Source organism: Limanda limanda, chromosome 16 (assembly GCF_963576545.1).
Source record: "Limanda limanda chromosome 16, fLimLim1.1, whole genome shotgun sequence".
NCBI classification, from domain to species: domain Eukaryota; kingdom Metazoa; phylum Chordata; class Actinopteri; order Pleuronectiformes; family Pleuronectidae; genus Limanda; species Limanda limanda.
The window spans coordinates 16,859,372-16,881,685 of record NC_083651.1 but is presented as its reverse complement, the minus strand read 5'-3'; the positions used below and the strand labels follow the sequence as shown (position 1 = coordinate 16,881,685).

General features: G+C 42.3%; 1 protein-coding gene across 1 annotated transcript in view; it reads right to left on the bottom strand.

Annotated features, from left to right (window-relative positions):
- The window catches only part of lrp2a (low density lipoprotein receptor-related protein 2a), a 49,011-nt gene extending 26,697 nt beyond the window's left edge, over nt 1–22,314 (bottom strand). The window contains 32 exon segments of the mRNA XM_061088498.1: nt 71–248; nt 390–618; nt 721–905; nt 1,028–1,239; nt 1,848–2,096; nt 2,413–2,427; nt 2,741–3,121; nt 3,261–3,377; nt 3,855–3,974; nt 4,396–4,635; nt 4,780–5,061; nt 5,148–5,285; nt 5,505–5,635; nt 5,799–5,924; nt 6,530–6,722; nt 7,281–7,484; nt 7,665–7,805; nt 8,030–8,232; nt 8,331–8,537; nt 10,556–10,779; nt 12,480–12,649; nt 13,094–13,222; nt 13,855–13,974; nt 14,067–14,210; nt 14,742–14,858; nt 15,007–15,120; nt 15,215–15,325; nt 15,735–15,851; nt 16,404–16,526; nt 16,985–17,092; nt 22,016–22,190; nt 22,192–22,314. Of these exon segments, the coding sequence (XP_060944481.1) occupies nt 71–248; nt 390–618; nt 721–905; nt 1,028–1,239; nt 1,848–2,096; nt 2,413–2,427; nt 2,741–3,121; nt 3,261–3,377; nt 3,855–3,974; nt 4,396–4,635; nt 4,780–5,061; nt 5,148–5,285; nt 5,505–5,635; nt 5,799–5,924; nt 6,530–6,722; nt 7,281–7,484; nt 7,665–7,805; nt 8,030–8,232; nt 8,331–8,537; nt 10,556–10,779; nt 12,480–12,649; nt 13,094–13,222; nt 13,855–13,974; nt 14,067–14,210; nt 14,742–14,858; nt 15,007–15,120; nt 15,215–15,325; nt 15,735–15,851; nt 16,404–16,526; nt 16,985–17,092; nt 22,016–22,190; nt 22,192–22,314 (5,326 nt within the window).

The following is a 22,314-nucleotide window of genomic DNA, read 5'->3' as shown; positions in this document are numbered from 1 at the left end:
TGGCTTCATTATCAACCAAATCTATTCTGGTCACAACGGTTGTTGGCGTATGTAATTATCTTTGCCATACCTGCCGGCTGCCTGGCTGGGTGTACTGCCACCAGACCCATGGGCTGAGGGAGGTTGAACAGCATCACTGTTTGGTTCTCCCCATGCCACTTATGGGCTCGCATCACACGGTTGATATATCTGTCGGTCCAATACACAAAATCCTCAAAAATGGTAATTGCGTGGGGATGTTGCAGTACCTTTTCATGGAGAGTAGCAAAAGAAAAACAAGTGCATCTTACACATACTATTTAAAAGAAAAATGTACTCTTTTTACTATAGGATTATTAACATAAATATGATTTCTTGTCACATTAAAATCTGCCTTATCATACACTCACCAGGTCACTGGCAAGAACTTGTTTCCTGTTGTTGCCGTTATAATCGCAGTAGTCAATAAAATCCAAGTAGGCGTCAGCAAAGTACAACAAGTTGTTTGGGTAGTCTATGGTTAGACCATTGGGCCAGTACAGTTTGTTGCTTATGATAACGGTCCTCAATTTTCCATCCATGCTGGCCCTCTCAATGCGGGGGTTCCTCCCCCAGTCGGTCCAGAACATCAGGTGAGCACTGAAAACCAAATCCTCCACTTTTAAAACCAACTGCTTCCATTTTTAAAAGATGTTTCATACTTTATATTCCAAGACACAGATTTCTTTGAGTGTCACTGACCTGTCCCTTGGGTCCAGCACCAGGGCTCGAGGATTAGTGACGTTTTCACTGACTAATACCGTCCGATGGGTTCCATCCAGCTTAGAAACTTCAATAGTCTCCAAGACAAAGTCAGTCCAGTAAAGGTTCCTTCCCACCCAGTCTACAGCAAGGCTCTCTGTCACAGTCACTCCACTGTCAAATATCTGTCCAAAAGCGACTCAATCTTAGTCACAGATGATTTACTGGTGAGGCTGTCGAACTGTACATAACGAACATAAATGGTCAAAAATGTCTGTGGTAGAAAAATGGAACAAATCAATCTTACCACAGTTCTGTCACTGCCGTTTTTGTGAGCGCTCCAGATTCTGTCCTGGCTGGTATCAGACCAGTAAACACGGTCCTCAACCGAGTCAAAGTCTAGGGCCACAATGTTGCGTCCATCTCGAACCAGTGAGCGGACGACGTTGGGCTGAGTTGTTATGTCATCTTGCATGATCTGATTTCGACTGGCCACGAGCAGGTAGGCCTGACGGGAATCTGTAAACAGACGTCAAATCTCTGTTACCTGTTTTTCATGTCCATTCTCAAGCTAATAAGATCACTTATCAGCTTTTGCATGTCTTCCAAAACTATACAACAGGACTGTTAAATGGGATCCTACTCCAATGGCAATCCTAAGGGAATGCGCTTTTGTCCAAATAATGACCCATTGTATTGCAAAGCCTTTCAGCGGGTTATCTGTGTGGAAGAGGAGCTCATGTCAGGCACGCTCCCTATAAACAGCCCTTTGTTGGTGATTATGTCCTAATTATACCAGTGATGGCCACTGAGTGACATATATGTTATTTGTCTTATCTAAGACATCAGAGCAGCAGAGAGAGACACAGGGGAGTGTCAGTCTAGGAGACTGGTGGCCAAGTCCCCCCCCCCCCCACATTATAATAGTTCATTCCTGCCCAGCAGCCAGCACAGTGGAGAACACTCAAGACATGCGCTGAATAGGCATATCATGCTGACATCCAAACTACTGTAGGACTAATAATATGCCTATTTTCCTAATTTATAGAAAATGACAGGTTATTCATAACAACGAGGGGACCGATATGTTACATACACACAGGGTTTAAGACACACTCCATCTTTACCTGAGGCCTTGCAGGTCCGTTGGTCTGCTTCAAGAGTATAACCGTCCTGGCAGTGGCAGCGGAAAGAACCTCTCTCATTAAAGCAGTGCTGGCTACAGAGTCCAGGGGGATTACACTCATCTATATCCTGACAGGTTTTGGAGTCGTTGCTCAGTTGATAACCCAGAGGACACGTGCACTGGGCCCCAAATGGCCCTTGGATGCAACCGTGGGTGCAGCCGGCATTGTTGTCAGAACAGCTCTCCTGATCTGCGTTGAAAGCAGGGGACGCACAAGTTAGGACTGAACAATCTTCCTTTCAAAATGAACTAAGGAAATGATACAGCAAAAAAATCCATCGAATGATTTCATTAATATGAACACAGCACTCTATGATAATAAACAAAAAAAAACACTAACTACTGTCATTCAGTGTGCTTAGAACTCTAAAACAAAACATACCTTTGATCATGCTTTGAACCAATCTGAGACTATTTACTATAGATATTGTTTATGTCGAAGGTTGAAAGCGATCGAAAAACTACTAAAGCAGAATTAATACCAATGATTGAGAGTATGTTCCTACCTGGCAAAGGCTCATCTGAAAGTTGTGAGAAAGGCAAGAAAGGAAGATCACACATCATTTTCAGGTTAATGCAGGTCAAATCAAACACATGCATGATTTCAAAATAAGAATCCAAGGACAAACAGATGACATCCAATTCAGAATTTATGTGAAATCAAGCAGAAATGAAGAAACACACAATGTGGCATTAAAACAAAAATCATTTGTGAGTCTGATCCTGTTTGTCATGTGATGTGAAAATGTAATTGAGTTTGAGGAGACCGGCAAACTTGGAAAATGTAATAAAACAATCAAGCTTTTTTGGTCAACAAGCAGAGAACAGACTTACTGCAAAGAGGAGACTCATCAGCTCCGTTAGGGCAGTCAGGAGTGTTGTCGCACACTGTGGTCAGGTTGATGCAAACGCTGTGGCCCGGGCACTGCCACTGCCAGCTCGGACATCGGAAAGGCGGCGTGGGACAGTCTCGTTCATCGCTCGAGTCCCTGCAGTCGTTGTCCCCATCGCAAATCCAGCTGCGCAGCACGCAGTTGCCATTGTCACAGCGGTAGAGTGTGGAGGGGCAGGTGCGAGGTGGGCAGGCGTGGTGCTCATCGCTGCCGTCCTCACAGTCTGGATGACCATCACACTCCCAGGTGGACGGGACACAGCTGCCGTCTGACTGGCACTGGAACTCACTCTCATGGTGGCACATCCCTGGAGGCCTGGTCGCTGAAATACATTAGGAAACACCATAAAATACATTTTTGGTACGGACCAAAGAATCAAAATGTTAGCAACTATGTTCGATCGATTAATGCTTCAGGTTAATTATCTGGGGCCAAAGGATGTGTTTATGGAAAATACTTACGACAGTTTCGTTCATCTGAGCGATCGCTGCAATCAAAGACTCCATCACATTTGTAGTAGGAGTTGATACACTGGTGACCTCTGGAGCACTTGAACTCATTCACAGTGCAGTTATAGACTGAAAAAAATCCAGTTGAGTATGTTAATGCTGATATTCCATGTTTCTGCAGTTGTGCATGTATGCTGAGCTACATGGTTGTGAAACACAGGTTATGAGATCAATGAACTAAGAGGCTTAACAAATGCTTGTTGAATTTTCCAGAACATTCAATTGACCTCTACAACATTCAGAGTTATCAACATGCTTGAGCTAACAAAGTCTGAAATAATTCCAGCCTATAACATGTCACACTGACAGGATAGACTGAAGCAAGTTTACAGTTAGGTCCAAGTAAAATCTACATGGTCTTGAGATCTGATGCAAATATAACTGATAAGCAATCTCAAGTAGTTTCTGTTAGTTATATAAATACATAAACGAAGAAATAATAAAATAGATTTTATCCACAAAACACTCAAAAGAAAAGTAAGGACCAAATAAGACCTGTGACTATGTGCATGTCCGGGGAAAACTGTAATCTAGAAAGGTACTCACTGCATCCCTGCTCATCTGCCCCATCCACACAGTCCCTGTCTCCATCACAGACATAGCTGGGATCTATGCAGCGGTGGTCTGGACACTGAAACTGTCCAGGATTACAAATGCTCCTCAGATCTGTCAACACAAATTGTAGAATATGAGAATATAGAGTTTGAACTTCTTCCTTAAAGCTAATTTCTCTGGCTTTCTTGGCCAATAAATACACAACTACACAGGTCCTAGTTTAAAATAAAAAACTATGCTTCAGTAATAATCTAATTAATGTTACTATGTGACTATTTATCAGCTTTCATATCTTTGTTTTTTTAATTAAGGCCACATACATAGGCTCATCCATTACTTTATTGCAAACATTAAATCTAGTATGATGCATGTTAAACTCATTCTTTAGACATTGCTTGTAGTTTGGTAAATAAAGATCTGCCACTGTAATAAATGTGGGCTCCTTGATGCCTTGCTTCTACCTATTTGGCATTTAGAATTGACCATGAAATTGTATTAATTTTAAATTGATAGCCTCAATCAGGATACTCACGACAGTCAGCTTCATCTGAACTGTCACCACAGTCATTATCAGTGTCACAACGCCAAGTTTGTGGGATGCAGCGATGGTTGGTGCAGGTGAACTGATCGGCAGGACATGTTCCAGGCACGTGTGTGGGGCAGCTGATCTCATCGCTGTTATCGAAACAGTCATTGTGCCCATCACAGCGCCACCTGGCCGGCACACAGCGCTGATTGGCACATGTGAATGCAGTGGGGGAGCAAGTGTTGTCTGAGAACAAAGAGAGGATCTGGATTAAATATCATAAAACTGAAGTGAATTTTTTTTTTTTTTTAAACCCAGGACATGAAACTGGTTTATACTCTGGTCAGGTTGGACCAGTACAATAAACTGGATTTACAAGAAAAGCATTACTGTTGATTCCGCAGTTGACTTCGTCACTGTTGTCATGGCAGTCATCAACACCGTCGCATCTGTAGCTGTTTGGGATACATTTGCCGTTGCCACAGGAGAAAGAATTGGCTCCGCACTGCAGAGTGGGGGGCTCGCTGGAAGGGTCCTCAACACACGTCTGCTGATTGGGCGACAGCTTCATGCCGTATGGGCAACCACACACCCGCTGAGAGTCCGGGGCTGGGAAGCAGAAGTGGCTGCAGTCTCCATTAGGGTTCGTCTGCCTGTTGCAGAAGTTGGAACCTGAGAAGGAGAGTACAGGCTGATTACCAGGGAATATGACTGACATGAATGAGACAGTGAGAAGAGCGGTGACTGAGGCTACTGACCAATCTGAGAGTTGGAGTTGAAGGATTTGACATGCATGATGTGGCTGATTCCTCTTCTGATGATGACCATCTCCCCACCGTCAGTCTTGCGCACACGTACGATGCCACCCAGGCGCCAGTCGGTGAAATATGCATAACCTTATTGGGACGGGAGCAACAGAAAGTCTTTTCATCTTTCATCACCTCATTGTAGCAGTAATTGCTCTTTTGACATGCATTAAAGTGAAAAAGATTGAAAAAACAACTGTTCAATCTTAATAGACAGTGTGCGAGTGCACTTCTTCTTTATGTAGCTCCGACACATTCTACTGGACTGGAACTTTACAGGTGACTTGTTGTTTGTTGCAGGCTTATTACCTTCAAAAATGGTGAGACCAAATGGATGGGAGATCTGGGTAATGCGATCCAAGGAAAGCCTGTTCTTTCCATCAAAATTGCTGTGCTCAATCTTGTCAAAGAACGCATCCACCCAGTACAGACGCATTGCGCTGCGTGGAGATCAAAGGAGGGAAACAAAAGGAGGATGAGAAATAAAATACAATCACACAAATGCTCAAATATAAGATCATTGTTTAAAAAAACAACATAGATCTTAAGTGTTATTAAGAAGGTGAAATGGTGTATTATGAGACTGTAAGACTTCTGGCTCACCTCCAGTCGATAGCTAGGCCGTTTGGCCAGCCGAGACTGGTGTTTACAATAGACAGGGCATGTGACCCGTCACCCCATGCCCTCATAATCTTCGCTGGCCGATACCAGTCAGTCCAAAAAATATACCTATAAAAAAAAAAAAAAAACAAGGATCAAACTCATTCAGTCATATTTCAATCAAAAAAGCTTTTATAGTAGATTCTTTCACATTATGGAGCTTTTCGGTTTAAGCCAACTACAATACTGCCCTTCACACTCAACTAATCTCAGCTGCTGGACACAGAGGTCTTTTGACTTTGAGGCAATTGGAAATAAGAGCTTGTTCTAAATAAGGATTCTTGGTTTATCAGGTGGTGGCTTATTTTGAGGACAGTTTATGAATTGGTTAGTACATCTCAAGGTGTGTGACCAGGTTTACTATAAATGGTTGCTTTTGCAGTGATTTCCTTCCCTATCCTTAAAAACAAAGAAATGTTCTAAAAACAAATCAAAGTGGGGAACATTCAGTACAGGTGTAATCTGGCTTAAAGCTCTTTTATTGTGGCAGTATAAATGTATGATAGTAATTTTCTCAAAACAAGTCTGAACACCATTGTATCCAATCAACCTTAAAAGTGCAGAATCAGAAGTGACCCTGCTTTACCTACCTAACCTCTTAAAGTGGAGTGTAAGCAAAATGTTAATATTTTACATTTGGGTACAACAATTCTAAGGATCTTATACTGATTTACCCGAGGAGAGGATGCACCACGATGGCCCTCGGGTTGTTGAGGTTACGTACGATGGCTCTCCTCGACTTATCAGCCAGCTTCATGACAGATATGCTCCGGTATCGCGGGTCTGTCCAGTAGAGGTTCTTTGAAATCCAGTCGTAAGCCAGGTCCTCCACACCTTCCACTCTATTGGCTGCCAGTACCTCCCTGCCTGTACAGATCAGACCACAGTTTACCACAGAGATGAAAGAGGAACACATTTAAATAAATAGGCTGTCAGCTTTAATTTTCCCCATGTGGCCCAGACGGGACAGAAAAAACTAGAGCAGCTCCAAAAACAACATCGCAGATCAGGGCAGTGGTGTTTCTTTTCTTTTTTTTTGGTCTGGTGTGACTCCTCAGGGATTATCACATTAGAAACGACTTGCCACGGCTGAAGTGGTCGTTTATTAACTAAACTGCAAAACTGCTTGGTAAAACACCCTTGATTAGTCTCTACTCAGAAGATTAGTTTTAGATGTAGGTTTATTTTATCATTCACTTCCATTGTCCATACTCGTGTCCATTCACTCCCCCATTGTACCAGTCGGCCCCATCAGGCACTCCCATAACTCCCTGTATAAGCCTGACTGAATCACATGGTAGAGCTCTCTGCTCCAAATATGTAAGCACAGAGAAAACACTGTAAACATTTTAGCCGCTGAACTTTTCTACTATTGTTGTGAATGTCTGAGATATTGTAGTTCAGCTACAGCGACATGATTCTCACCTGTCCCATCCACTTTCTGTTTGTAGATGATATCTTTGGTTGTATCTGAGAAGAAGATGGCATCGTCTTCGGCACTAAAGTCCACCCCAACAAAGTAGGAAGGGGCTCCAGTGATGGGCAGGATGACGTCTTCCTGCGTTGAGAGGTTAAAGGGGATCCCTCTCACAGAGAGCTGGCTGGAGAACAGCAGAAACTGCCTCACAGCTGCAAACAGGACATACAAAACAATACACATCAGTGCTATGTTTCACCAAAACATCATAATGAAACAAGTAAGAGAGGTTAAATGGCATCAAACCAATGTTGGTTGGTGTGTAGGTGCGTTATATCTTTAGGGAGTTCGGTATAATTAGCGAAATAGTAATAGTAGAATTGTTCTTTTACCCAAACAACGCTTTCCATCAGCATGGAGGTCATAGCCCATGCGACATTTGCACCTGTAACCCAGTCCTCCATTGTCACTCCTGTGACTCAGAACACAGATCTGCTCACAGCCACCTCTCTCTACACTGCAAGGGTTCGACACTGGAGACAAGACAAAACAAATCCCAGTAAATGGCATGAGACACTCATATGAGACAAATTAGGGACTGTGCTCTTCTTCAACAATAGCTATTTGAAACTCTTCCTTTTGAAACAACAGCAGAAAATCTGGGTCAATTTACACTGAAGTTCTGTAGAATTATGAGATACAGTTTGTGAGATGGACCACTCTTGAGAATGCACACTTGGCTCAGTAAGGGTCTTACCTTGAGGCTGATTCAGCTGATGTATCACTGCTACTCCATGTGGAGTCTGAGCTGTGCTGTAAACCACCTGAGGACTGCTGTCGGTGAACTTGTTGGCTTTCATCACGGCCATCTTGGTCCAGTCCGTGAAATAGACACTGTGCTCAAACAGGCTGATGCTAAATGGGTGTGGGATCACAGCACCTCCATGGACCACTGTTTTTCTATTAAAGGAAATAATGATGAAATTGATTTATTCCAATATCAATGCATTAATCTTTCTTGTTATTGTGTTCTTTTTGTGGGATCCCATATGGTGTACCTGTGGAGGCCATCATATGTTGCCGTTTCGATGTAGTCATAGCGACTGTCCACCCAGTAGATGCGCTTGGCCTCGATGTCCACTGTGAGACCAGCTGGCCAGCCCAGTTTACTCCAAACGATGCCGTGACGGTTTGTGCCGTCCATGAAAGCCCGCTCCAGGCCTGGCTGTCCATTCTCCGCCTCCCAATCTGTGAAGAACATGTACCTGTGTGAAAGGAGGGGAAAAGATTTATCAGTTGGTCGTTAAAATAATCAGTATTTACCCTTTAATTGACATATTGGTATCAGCGTTTGACGATATGCACCGATACAAAAAAGTTTATTTCTACTTATTTTGTTTAACTTTTTTATTTATAGTGTTTTCTAATAGTGTTTATGGTTGAACTGAAAAATATCAAGATTCAACTACATTTCTTAGTCATAAATGTTTGATAATGACACAGGGCTCCAGACTAACTTTTTGGCTTAGGAGCACTGTGCTCCTAACCCAGAAAAATTGGGAGCACCAGCAAAAATCTGGGCGCACCACTATAAAACGTTGGCCAAACCAAGTAATACTACTATTGATCAATGTTAACAACCTGGAATAACATGTTTGAACAGATTATAAAAGGTAAGGCATGACCTTGCTTAGATAAAGGCCTACATTGATAGGTGGAAAATAATTGCACGGTATTTTAGGTGGTTTAGATGGTAGGGGAAGTAGGACAAATCACACCATTTGTTTTAACCAAATTCTTTATTACTCAGACTGCTCTTGTACCTGCAGTCAACTGTTGAAAAATAAATAACAATAATATTATAACATTAAGAAACCATGGTGACACTCACAGATCAGGATTGATTTTGACATTAATAGCTATAAATATAATCAGTTTTACGGTCATGATCAGTAGAACAACATATTACTATCTCCTACATGTGCCATAGTGTTACAACACTATATATATAATGTCCTTTCTTAATAACTTAACATCATACATAAGAATGGCCTCACAGATCAGGATTAATTTTGACATTAATAGCTAAAAATATAATCAGTTTTACAGTCATGATCAGTAGAACAACATATTACTATCTACTACATGTGCCATAGTGTTACAACACTATATATATAATGTCCTTTAAGTTACAGGTTCCTCCACGTGCTCCGCTGGGCCCGGGGAGGCTGGCGACGCATCGGCCGTGACCGTGGGCGGGTCTTCCACATCGCTATCGCTATCGGGCGTACATGCAGGCTTGTCAGAGGTTTCTTGTCTGTTCGGTGGCTCCGAACGTTCTCGAGAGGCCTTGGTGAAAAAATCCGATATTGTGCGCTTCATCTTGTCCCTGACAGGTTCACGAAAACTTATGGCCAATCATACACACGCTTACTAACTGTGCTTGTTGCTTATCCTATCTGCTCCTTGATTCGCGAATCATGATCAGCTGACTCCAGGATGCATTACGTCATGGGAATTATGGATCGGTGCGCTGCTAGCGCTGCCAGCGATAGCGCTTCCGGGTTCTGTGTAAGCGGGCGAGTGACAGCAACTATCATTCTATCGCTTGTGTCAGAGTAGTTTATTTGATCGCTTGTTTCTGTCAGGGGACTAGTTTTCGCCAGCGGGGCGTGGATCTTATTATTTCTAGCGCTCATACCAGCTTATGACTTGGTTCTGCAGCCCATTATCTAGGCGCACACCTGAAATTTTTGCTTATATTTATAGGCGCACGCGTGCGACCGTGATTTCAAATCAAGTCGCACGGCCAAAATTCCAGTCGCATATGCGACCAGATCAGTCGCAGTCACGAGCCCTGATGACATCTGAGTAGTCATCGCCATTTAAAAAATATAAATAAACAGTATACCAGACAATATATCTGACATTTTTGTACTCTCTAATATTAGTATCGACATTAGCTTCAAAATCCACATCAGCCGTTCTTTAGGGTCCACAGCCTCAGACCAGGTTCCAGGTGGGCGGCTCTCAACAGAATGCTGTTTAATTTACAGTGAGCAACTTCTCTGCAGCCACCACCAACCTCCCCCCTTGAACTATACTATTGGATTACACTGAGGGTCATCACTTACATTGCTCCACACTAATCCACCCAGGGCAATCTCCTAATCGCACACCCCCCCCCCATTATTCCATGCCAATGGAGCACGACAGATACTATATGTGGGGATGGGTGGATAAATGATTGGAAAGCGGGACGGAAACCGGGAGATGTGCTTACCCTACAGTGGGGTCCAGTGCCAGTCCTCTAGGGTTTCCGAGGTTTTCGGTGATGAGCGTGACCCGGTTACCTCCATCAAACTCCACCATGTCAATCCTGTTGACGCTGGCCTCAACCACGTACAGTTTATTGTTCACCCAATCCACAGCCAAGTTCTCTGGGTAGTCAACTGATACGTTTAAAACCACCTGCATGTTGGAACCGTCCATATCCACAGAAAACACCTGTAGACAAAACACACCATTGTTGTCGGGAACTTAGCCCTTAAGTTGTTACTGCTTCTAAAAGTAAAGGAAAAATATTAAAAGCAGATTCAGATTTTATCAAGACTATGTTAGCCACATACATGTTTGTGTATTGGATGGATTATTAGGTGCTGCAATTAAAAACCTTTCCCATTAAAGGATCCCATCAGTTATTTATTTTAGGTGATGGGAGACAAATCCACAGTCTTGGTTTGGTGTAAAAATTACTACTAAAGTTTAACACAGCAAATATTTGGCTTCTGTGGGATAAGCTTGTCAAATCAAGTGGTTACCTTTCAAAATTATGTTTTTCTTTCTTTAAACTAAATTGCCTCTTTGCATTTCAGTGTTTTTTTGTTGAGCAATGGCAGCGTCAGAAACACAACGTGAGGATTTTGCACAAAAAAAAACGGATTGATGCCTGATTTCAACTTTGGTAGAACTTTGGAATCAGTTGTAGTTAGAAGATAAAATAATCTTTTTTCCTCCATCAATTATATTGAAGTTGCTTTAATCTAAGATCTCTTTGCAGCTATTATGAGGAAATACATTTTAGGAAGATGCTTTAGGGAAAGGTGGAGATTATTTATTTGCATGTCTGATTAAACTGTCTTGTTACATTTTTAATTCCATGAGATAGTTATCTGAACCTGCAACTCTATAGATACCATAGGTCTTCACAGCAGATAGTTTTAAATGTCGCAGCAGGAAAAGCACAGGTGTTAGTGACAACAGTAACAATGGCCCTGTTCTGTTCAGGTGTAATTAGATGTGAGACAGTGCACCAACACACTCATTCCCAGGATCCTGAAACTGAAGCAGCTCGATGGAATTCAGCCATTATTGATGTCATTATTTTCACCAGTGCTTCTCCTACTGTGACAAAGGAAAAAAAGGTCTGTGATGACCCTAGCTTCTCTGTCTGGACGCCTCGGCAGCATGCAGCTGGTACCAGGGGCACTGCTCTGCTTCTTTTGAAACAAAATCCCGACATTGAAAAAGCTGGATTTTCAACTGACCTGTTTACAGAGAAACAGAAGATGTGGAAATCGCCTGATAGTTTAACCTTTCAAGTCGCATTCGCATGCCCTGTTTGTTCTCTCCCTACTTTGAATCTGACATGCTGCCATGGCGGTGGCTGATACACACAGATGCCCAGTCAGAGATGTGCCCTAGTCTTTGGCTGGGGTTCGAACCATTGAGGAGCCAAAGCATGGGCCGAACAAAGACTTTTTAGATGGCCAAAGAATGCATGTACATGTACAGTGCCACTGAAAACAAATACAGCATGATTAACTTCGAACAAGATCCAGTTACAAAAATTGCACCCTGGTATGTGAACATCATACCAGCCTATCTCACTGGCATCAAGATCAGGCAATTTGGATTCCTTTCCACATCTATTTTCCCCTTCATTATGACTCAGCCACAAAGGAGCCAACAGCAATCCTATTATTATAGTATCAACTTTTCTGATATTTTAACAGATAACAGCAAGAATTCAGTAATGGTCAGCTCCCGTCCAACTCCATTATTAACTCAAAGAAGACCCTAGTCTACCACTCATAAAATGTTACCCAGCCATAACAGACTGATCTGGGGGCACTGTACTTTCCACTAACATAGTAGTAAGAATAAGTAAATCATTGAATATATAAATTGGTTATGAAAAAACGTACCTTATTCTGAATGGTATCAGTCCAGAAAATCTTTTGCAGAGTGTAGTGGAAGTCCACTCCCACTGCAACGCCTCTGTTCTGTGAATGGACCAAAGTGCGAAGATTGTTGCCATGGACGTCACCTATCAAAAGGTCTCTGCCATCCGAAAATATCAAAGAAGGGACTCCAGCTGCAGAGGAAACAGCATACAACAAGTTATGAAAACACAGCAAGATGGAATCTGTATCTGTAAAATGGTTTACATGTACAGAATGTAGCACTTTATTCCAGGTCCATGACTCAGACTAATGAAGGTAGAGGATTAATGAAGGTAGAGGACTTTCTATCCATTGTCATTTCACACTCTTTTTTCTACTCATACTCTTCAAAGGCAAATAAGTCAACACTCTCGGTATGTTCAACAGAGGATAGAGACTAGCTAAAACAACACTCAGTACGCAACGATGCACCACAAAGCAGCACAAGCTCTCAGCAGAGCAGCCACAGAGGTCTGCAAGAAGGGAAGTGGGTCTGTGCTAATGGGCCTCAATGGGGTGGACCATTCATATGTTCAGAATTTGAGCAAACTGCATGTAAAACCAGTCAGTTCGAAAGGAGAGGGTGCAACACTCACTGGAGACGTCGGCTCTGCAGTGTCTGTGCTGCTCCAGCGTGTAGCCCTCACGGCAGCTGCAGCGATGGGAGCCGACCCGGTCCTCACACAGCTGGTCACACACACCCCACATCGAACAGTCATCGAAGTCTGCAACATGAAATCAGAGCGGATGAGGATTAAATACCAATTTTGTAATGTGTGAGTCACACTGCATATTCAAAAGGTGTTGTTGCAATGTATGTATGATTCCAAACAGGAATGAAAAGAGCTACTGCTTACTCTATCAACTTAGCAATATGGGAAAACTTTTTACTACATGGGAAAGTGTCAAATAGTCATTTTTCCTCACTATAATCTTCATGAAATGAACACATATTATATTATATTATACTGCATTACATTGCATATTGCAATTTGACACTGTTCACTGTTTTGCATTTTGCATTTCACTTTTTACTTCACATTTTACATCTTTTATCTTTTATATATTTTTATATTGATATGTTTATGTCTAAATAAATGTTACTTTGTATCAATATTAGAAAAAGTGAGTAAATAAGAAGTAAATAGTGAGTAAATATATATTGTTTTTTATTGCTTTTCTTATGTGTGGTGTATTTATTGTGTTTTTATGTTTCTATGTTCATTGTATGCACCAATAACCAGAGCAAATTCCAGGTAGGTGTAAACCTACTTGGCAATAAACACCTTCTGATTCTAATTCTGATGAACAAAAAAATGTCAATCATTGGGCAATGTTACAGTATGAATATATATACCTATACATGAGCGACTATTGTTGCTGTTGACAATGTAACCAGAAGGACACGAACAGCTCCCTCCTTCAGGAGAAGCCTGACACCGGTACTCGCAGCTGAGAGTGGCACATCTCCAGATACCTGACCAACACAGAGACCAGAGCGGTGAGCAACATAATTTAGTGGCACGGTTTCTGTGATATGAGCCGTACACTAGCTGTGATGGTACTCACTGCAGTTGCGGCCGGCAGTGGTGTTTGTCTCGTCCTCTCCGTCGGGACAGTGCGTTGTCCCGTCACACAGCTGATCCATGGGTATACACAGGCCCGAGGAGGGACAGGGCCATTCTCCTGGGTAACACTCTCTCGCCACATTATCTGTAGGTTAAACAGATTCATCATCTTTCAAGGCTTACACATAGAAAAAAAACACAGCAGTAAGCTTTAAATGTGACTGTTGGGATTTTACACTGGGTCCACAGGAATGCGGCAGTGGTCTAAAGAAATTTGTGACTAGGACTTAATTGTGAGGGAATTTACTGTCACTTTAAATCGATGCAGGGGAGTGGAGCTTTGAGGGGGTCACATGGGGGCTCAGAGGGCTTCTGCAGCCCATCCTCTAAAAACACATACTCTTCACAGCCGTGTGAAGGAATTCTAAAGCCCTTTGGGGGGGCTGCGCAATCTTGTGCCACAAAGAGGCATTTGAATAGCGCACTTAAAGGAGCACAGGCATAGTGTCTTGCTCGCCCCGAATCAACCGTGGTGACTGGAGATGAATCTGGTTCACACAGAGAACTCCAGTTGTAACCCAGTAGACACACTCAGTTTTCCTTAACCAGCCATGACTGGGTCTAACAGTAAAAATGAACTAAACGTATGACCACTGGTTTCCAACTACATCCATACCGCAGCCTTTTTCATCAGCATTGTCTTCACAATCGTCCTCTCCATCGCAAAGCCAGACTTGATGGATACAGCGGCCACTTGGGCAGGTGAAGTAGTTGCCCTTACAGGTAGGATATGCTGTGAGTGAAATGGAGAGTTTGAAAACACATCAAAGATTAAATTATCATTTATTTGTTCATCGATGTGGGCAAAAATTAGATTTATTAGACTGACAATGCAGTTAGATTAAAGAGATAAAGAGGAAATAGACACAGAGGATACGTACTGCAATTTATCTCATCACTTCTGTCTCCACAATCGTCGTCATGGTCACAGATGTAGCGTTGAGGAATACACTCGCCGTTATGGCACGGGAACCGGCCCGTGTTGCATTGCTGTGCTAAAAAGGAGACAAAAAGAAACATTTAGTTACTGATCAGTACAAGTGACAGTGGCTTGGAAATGCCTTGTTCTAAAATTGACTGGTTTCTTACTGCAGTTCGCCTCATCAGAGCCATCGCGGCAGTCAAGTCTCTGGTCACATCGCTGGGTCCGGTTGTAGCACGCCCCATTAGCACATCTCAACTGTGTACACTCTGGGTAATCTGAAAGATTAAATCATCATCAGGGGGAAGCAATGTATTCAAATCCGCCTGACAACTGTGTGCATTTCAGCTTTCAAATGTGAAAATTCCAGGAATGGGAAGGATAAAGGACTCAAATTTAACACCGCCACCATAACAACGGCAGTCGCCGCAGCATTCTTTATGCAATTGTGAGATTACCACAGTGTGTAGTGCTGTGGGTCTACCATGTCGGGACAATAATGGCATAGCAGCTGAACTTCAGCTTGACTAATCCACCAAGGAATCTGCAATCAACCTTTGACAACAAGAAGCATATTGTGGCCCATTCTGTCAGTCAGCGAGCCTCTTAATCTTAACAAATTGATTAAAATGCCTCAGGAGCCTGAAATGTAAAAAAAAAAGGAAACCACCCTGGAAAAAAACTTACGGCAGTTTCTCTCATCCGACCCATCTGAGCAGTCCGCCAGTCTGTCACACCGGTATTCTCCCGGGATGCACGCCCCGTTACTGCAGCTGAACTGGTCACTGGTGCACGTTTGTCCAGCTGGGGATTAAGCAACACATAGGAAGGTTTGAGTCAGATAGATAAAGTTGGATCTACTTGGAAATATATACAAAGTAAAACACTGTTATTAAAACACTTAACCTCCTCATCCTCACAGAACCTTTGCCAGGGTCATTTCTTTTTTTTCCAAAACACAGATTTTAATTCAAGTTTGTAATAAAAAATATTAAGGTGTCACTTAACACCAAATAAAACTTAATTAAACAGCGAGGAAATTTGTCAAATTTCAATTTTGCAAAAAAGGCATCTGAGTACTTCAGTTAAAAGTGTGATATTATACGTTGTAAATTAAATATATATATGATGTGTGTATGTGCCTTTGTGTGTGTGTGTGTGTTTGTCTGTGTGTGTGTGTGTGTGTGTGTGTGTGTGTGTGTGTGTGTGTGTGTGTGTGTGTGTGTGTGTGTGTGTGTGTGTGTGTGTGTGTGTGTGTGTGTGTGTGTGTGTGTGTGTGTGTGTGTGTGTGTGTGTGTGTGTGTGTGTAAAGGTTTCAGGTGATAAAGAATTGGGGATATGGTAAGATATACTCACGGCAGTGCTGCCTCTCATCGGAACCATCCTCACAGTCTTCCTCATCATCACACACCCACCGATCAGGGATACACTCACCGTCACTCAAGCACTGGAAGTGACTGTCATCACATGTTACCTGAGCTGTGGGAACATGGGAACACACACAGAGCATTTCATTATTTATAACAGTGGACTGAAATCCACTGGTAGAACTATAGGTTATTCTACTTGACACTACTGTAGTGTGATTTTCAGTTACTTGTACTTGTGTTTTACTTCTGCTACACATCATTTCTGAGGAAAATATTGTACATTACACTCAATAACTACTTTTGGATACTATAGTTTACTTGCAGATTAAGAATTTAAAACAAGTTAAAATATGATGATGTGCTAAAGAGCAGTATGAATAAAGAACATTACTTCTCTTCTGTTACTGAAAACTAATATTTATGTAATTCTGAGTATTTCTCTCACCACTGTTGTAATAAGAGGGATCAGGTTGGAATAGCACATCCAACGAGTATCATGAAGATCCCAACCCGCTCAGAGAATATATTGGCATATTATATACATGATATAATGAGTGAGTAACTCACGGCAGTCTTGCTCATCAGAGTCGTCCACACAGTCTGATGTCCCATCACAGCGCCAGTTACCTGGGATACATCGGCCTGTCCCACAGCGGAACTGCCCCGATTCACATCCTATGAACAATTACATTTTGCCATAATTCAGTTCTTCATTTAAAGCATTTTTTCTTACATGCTAATATGACTATTATCCACTACTATCATTCAGTTTCTTACTTTTTGAAATATAAATGTTGATTCAATAATTAATCGTATCATTATTCAAATACATCCCAAACTTTTGTTATTCTATTCATCCCTGTCGTAAAAAAGAAATCAGATAATACTTAAATACTGTATATTTAATGAAAACATGGCATGAGGGGGCAGAGAAGCCTTCCACTGATGGAGCATGCTGTTAATAGCATCGACAAGCCTTGGAGACAAGCGTGCCAGCCGTCCTCCCGACAGTTACACAACCTTCACTGCACTCATCCCGAGCCTCCTTTTGATGTTCTCACTGAGTGGCATCTGTAGAGATAAGGTGCTACCACTCTACCTTCCCTGACGTGTTCCAGGGGAGATTGATTCAGGCAGCATAGTTCAGTGGCAGAGCACTCCATCAGACCCGTCCAAATAGGAATGTGCAATTCTGATTGTCTCTCCGACAGCCTGATTTATGGTGCATGCTGTTCCTGTCCGGTCTGAGGTGTAATTTTAATAAATAGTGGTACTGGGTGGTACCACGACCATTTCAACCCAAATTCTTCACGAGACGAGCTGTGAGGTGGTGATAGGTGGTGCATGCTTGGGGTTGGGGGTCTATGTCTCTCCTGCTGTATCTTGCATTCTGAAAACACTCTTTCTTTTTAATCAAATAGACTAACAGCTAATCTAAAAACTTATCAAATACTTGAATAATTGAAATTGAATGCTGCATTACTCCTCTGTAATGCCTTAAAGCTACTAGAAGTTAAAGAGACATGTTGTGTTAAACTTGTATGCCTATGTGTGGTTCTACGTGCAGTAACAAAGTAATATCTTAAAGATACAATAAGTTTCTGATTTATTGAGTTTAAATCAGGGAGTTTATCTCTTTTATCTAATATACTCTCTAAAAGATGGATTGCTTCCACATCAGCTGTGGGGGTCACTGCATGTGCTACTGCAGTAAAATCTTTAAAAACACAGGTTAACTGAAAACCATCCAAACGTCTTCACGATCAACCCAGCAAAACCAGGCTGCAAATTTAACTCCTGCAGCAGCTACCTGGGAAACAAACCGTTTTTCCTGCTCAGTTTACTAATGATAAAATTGCTCACGATCTGCTCAAAGGAAGCCTTTGTTACAAGGCAGTGATCCCTGAGGTTTCAGCATCATCTATAGCTTGGCAGCACGGACAAGTGTACAGTATAAGAATGGCAAAGAGATGCTCTCTGTTAAACAAAAATACTAAATTTCCCATGTAATAAAGGCATATTTGTTGATTTTAAGTATTAAATGACAACACCAGGACAAAACAGTTTAAAAAACAAATAAAGTGGACAGTAAAATTGTTTTCATATTATTTAACTATAAAGTTATTACATTCAACCAACAATAATAACACTATTTATAAAAGAAAACCGTTAAAATGTCCTTAAACAATAAATAAAATCTGCTTTTGAAAAGATCAAGATGTTAATAGCTCCCATAGGCCTGCAGTTTGTCAACTTAAAACCACGTATTCCCAGGAGAATCGTCTGCAGGAGGCTTTCAAATGTAGCCAGTATTTCCTGGCAGTATCACTTCTGGGAAAGGTGACAGATACAGTGAAGCAGAACCTTTCAACAACACTGTGTTGTGTGAGGGTTCCTCTTACATCCTAACCAGAACATCACCTTTGTAAGTTTTCCTTAATCCTCAAGTTTCTATCCCTATATCCTAACAAAGTGGCAATCTGACTACCTCTGTAAATATTACATAAAAGACTGAGTGAATGATGCAAATCCACTGATTAGAAGGTTTAGTCCGAGTCAGTTAATGAGTGTTTTATACCTGTACTTTGTGTTTTATTTGTGGTTTTCCCTTTCTCTTCTTTCCAGCCTTGTGTTTTCAAATTAGCAACTTAAACCCACAGCAGGAGAGCGCACCGCACCATCCATGCAGAAAGATAAGGACGCCCTACTATTGACCAACAAAGAAGAGCACTGGAGGAATTTTCATTAGAATGAAACCCCCCAAAAGCCTTAAACCCCACTGTGAAATTACAATGGCACAAAAGAGGTGCCAGCAGGGCTGCAAACTCATAACTGGAAGTGTCGCCATAAAAATGCCACTCTGGAGATGGGCAGGAGGAGGCAGAGTACAGTAAGGCTCACTTCCTGCGATAAGGTGAAACAAAAAATGAAACATGAGCTCGCCTCCCACGGCCACCCATTAAGCAAACCTGGGCACTGCCACTGAAACCCTCTGAATCTCTTTCTTGTCACGTGGCGTCCCTGAAAGATGTCGTCAAGCTTTCACCGACATCGTCTTGTTTTGCCGCATTCTTCCAAACGGACTGAATGTGTGTGTGTGTGTGGAGAGGAGTTGTGAAAACGGCTGCTGGCAGCATGAAACACTGGACCTGTCCATGCTGTCAGAGTGAAGTGCTGCTGCCTATTTCATATGGAAATCAAAGCAGCAGAATGCAGTCAATTGCCAAACAAGTGACTTTGGCCTGAACTGCGATGCACAAAACAGTGAAAAACCGGGGGGGCTTTGGCAGTGGCATGGGAGCAAAAGGAAGAAATGGATGGAGCGAGGGATAAAGCTTTAGTCTGGTTACTACTGAGGAAAACTCAACATGAGTTTTGTGTCAAATGTAACAGAGAATGAAGTTGTTACAATGCAATGAAACAGCCACTGGACAACTTGTTTTTCCTCGGTACAGTGAGTCACAGATCACCAGCTGTGAGTCGGAGGGCTGGACTCCATCCTCAGTGTCTGTAACCTAGACTCAGGGAGCTGCAGGAAAAGAAAGGATTTGCTCTCGATTTGTGCCAACTGCATTCTTGTTTCTAACGCTGTGTTACTGTTGCACAAGGATTTAGGCTCCTACACCGGAAAGAAGCCGGCATGCATGAGGTTTAACGTGCACATGCTGGCAAGGTTTGTATGCCTTTAGAAGTTTGAACGCAAAGGTTTTTTTCAACATCATAAGAGACTAAAACCGAAAATATGTTTGATCAAATTGAGACGGACTATAGCTGCGCACATGACCCGACTGAAATGACATTAGTAAACATGTCTGTTTTCATTATACTGTTTCACAGTCCTCTCATGAAGTAACAACTTAATGAGTAACATAATTGAGGTTGTTGTTGTGAACTTAATGGGTTATTAGGATGTCAGCGGCCAATGATTAATCGAGAAAACAACTCAATTAACGAACAAAATATGTGTAGAACAGCAAAATTTGCAGAGGGTAGTTAATAAAATGACCAACACGAAATCGCCCTGACTATTAAATCAGCTATTAGTGCCAGTGTCAGCATTCTGCATCGGTTTCAAGGCTGAGGCCGGGATAGTGTGTCACGGAAAGTTACGGAAGAAACAACTATCACACTTAAGGATTTTGGCAGAGGATCAAGCCGAGATTAGGGGAAGTACATTGTCCCCTCAAAGTGGAACTACACAAATAAACCATTTGTAATCTGTACTGTGTACTCGCAATGTGATTCACACTTAACTGGAAATACTCAGGAAGCTTATTCTACTGTGGTGGTCACTGGTCTCATTAATATGCCATTGTTTTTATATATTCAGATAAAAGATAAATGGAGGAACCACATCTCCAAACCTGTATTTTTGTTTGTTAATCTAAAAAAACATACGCTTATGAAGACACCGGTTACTACTGAAGAGACTGTGCTTTTTAGATAAGACTTCATTTTGTTTGTTTCAGTTGTCATCATCAAAATTCAGCTGTGAGTACTAAGACTGCTGCGATTCAGAGGAAATGCCAAGTAACATTTTTTCAGATGCCACAGTCTCAGTTATATATTGTCTTTTTTGGCATGTAGAGTTTGACTTTTTCTTTTCTTTTTTTCTGTGTCTGTCAGCTAGTGAGGAAATAGGATGTCTCATAATAAATCAATAAGAAAGCAGTAGCTGTGACCCTACTCTCTTTGCTAGTTCTTTCTCTCAACTTTAAACTGCTCCTTAGGTAGAAATGGGTCCATTCTGCAGCACCTGCAGTGTAATTAGTTGCTTGATTCACACTAAGGAGCTTACGTACTGAGGGTTGAGCAAAAAGAAAGCAGATTACAATTTGAGAAGTAGGATCCAGCCGGGGCGACAAACACAGGAGACAAACACAAGGCTGTCATGTACAAAAGAGCAGCATCTCAGCATGTTGTTCGTCCGTCTCACGTCAGGACAATAAAGTTCTTCCCTCCGGCCGCCATCAAGTTTGAATCAGTGATTTTGCGGGCGTGAAACAGCCTGCCCCGCCGAATGAGATTTGTACCAGTAGCCCTCAGTCCTCACAGATTGTCTGTAAGTCACATGCTCTTTTCTGTTACCTAGCAACAGTAAAGCTCAGGCAAAAGTTCCTCAAGAGAACTTCCAATCTGTCTGAGGGAGGGCTTTGTGCCTAACCTTTAAAGCAATACTATGTGGTAAAACGTTTAGCTCTACAGCCAGATTTACTTTATCTTAAGGCCACATTAACATGAGTGGAGGATATCACATAGCTCGGGTAAAACAGGGGCTTTCAATCAGCAGCAGGGTTGTTTCCAAGCGTTCGCTCAAATTTAATATCTGAATTTTCATCAAAAATAAACTGTGTTCACCTTTTTCTTTTTCTTTAATTCAACCAAGAAACTAAAAAGAAAAAAGTTCAGTTTATCTGAGGTTTGTTTTGATTGAGCAACAAGTGCAATGGGAGGAGGGGGGAGAGACCACTGGTATCTCAACAAGCCTCCCTTTGCCTCAGGGAATCTTTAAGGTGTCACTGAGTGTGGATGAAATAAATACATGGGAAATAAAGACCCCAAAATAATATAATAATAATAATAAATCCCAGCACTCACCCTCAGAGTGGCACCATCGCACGCAGCACACGCAGAAGACGAGGAGGAGTCGGAGTAGCGGTGCTCTCCACATTGTGGCCGGTCCGTCCAGCTCCGCGGTGCAGATGGAGGAGCTGTGGGGGGGGGAACTGGCCCTGGGATGCTGCTGCTTTCCTCTTGTCTGTCTCTCTCGGCCCCGCTAGTTGATGAGAAGGGGGCGTGCACAAAGGCCCGGAGCCGCCCCCCCTCTAACCCCCCCCCCTCCCCCCAGCCCCAGCCTCGGCCCTCCGGATAAATCCCTCTGGCCCTGGAATCTGCAT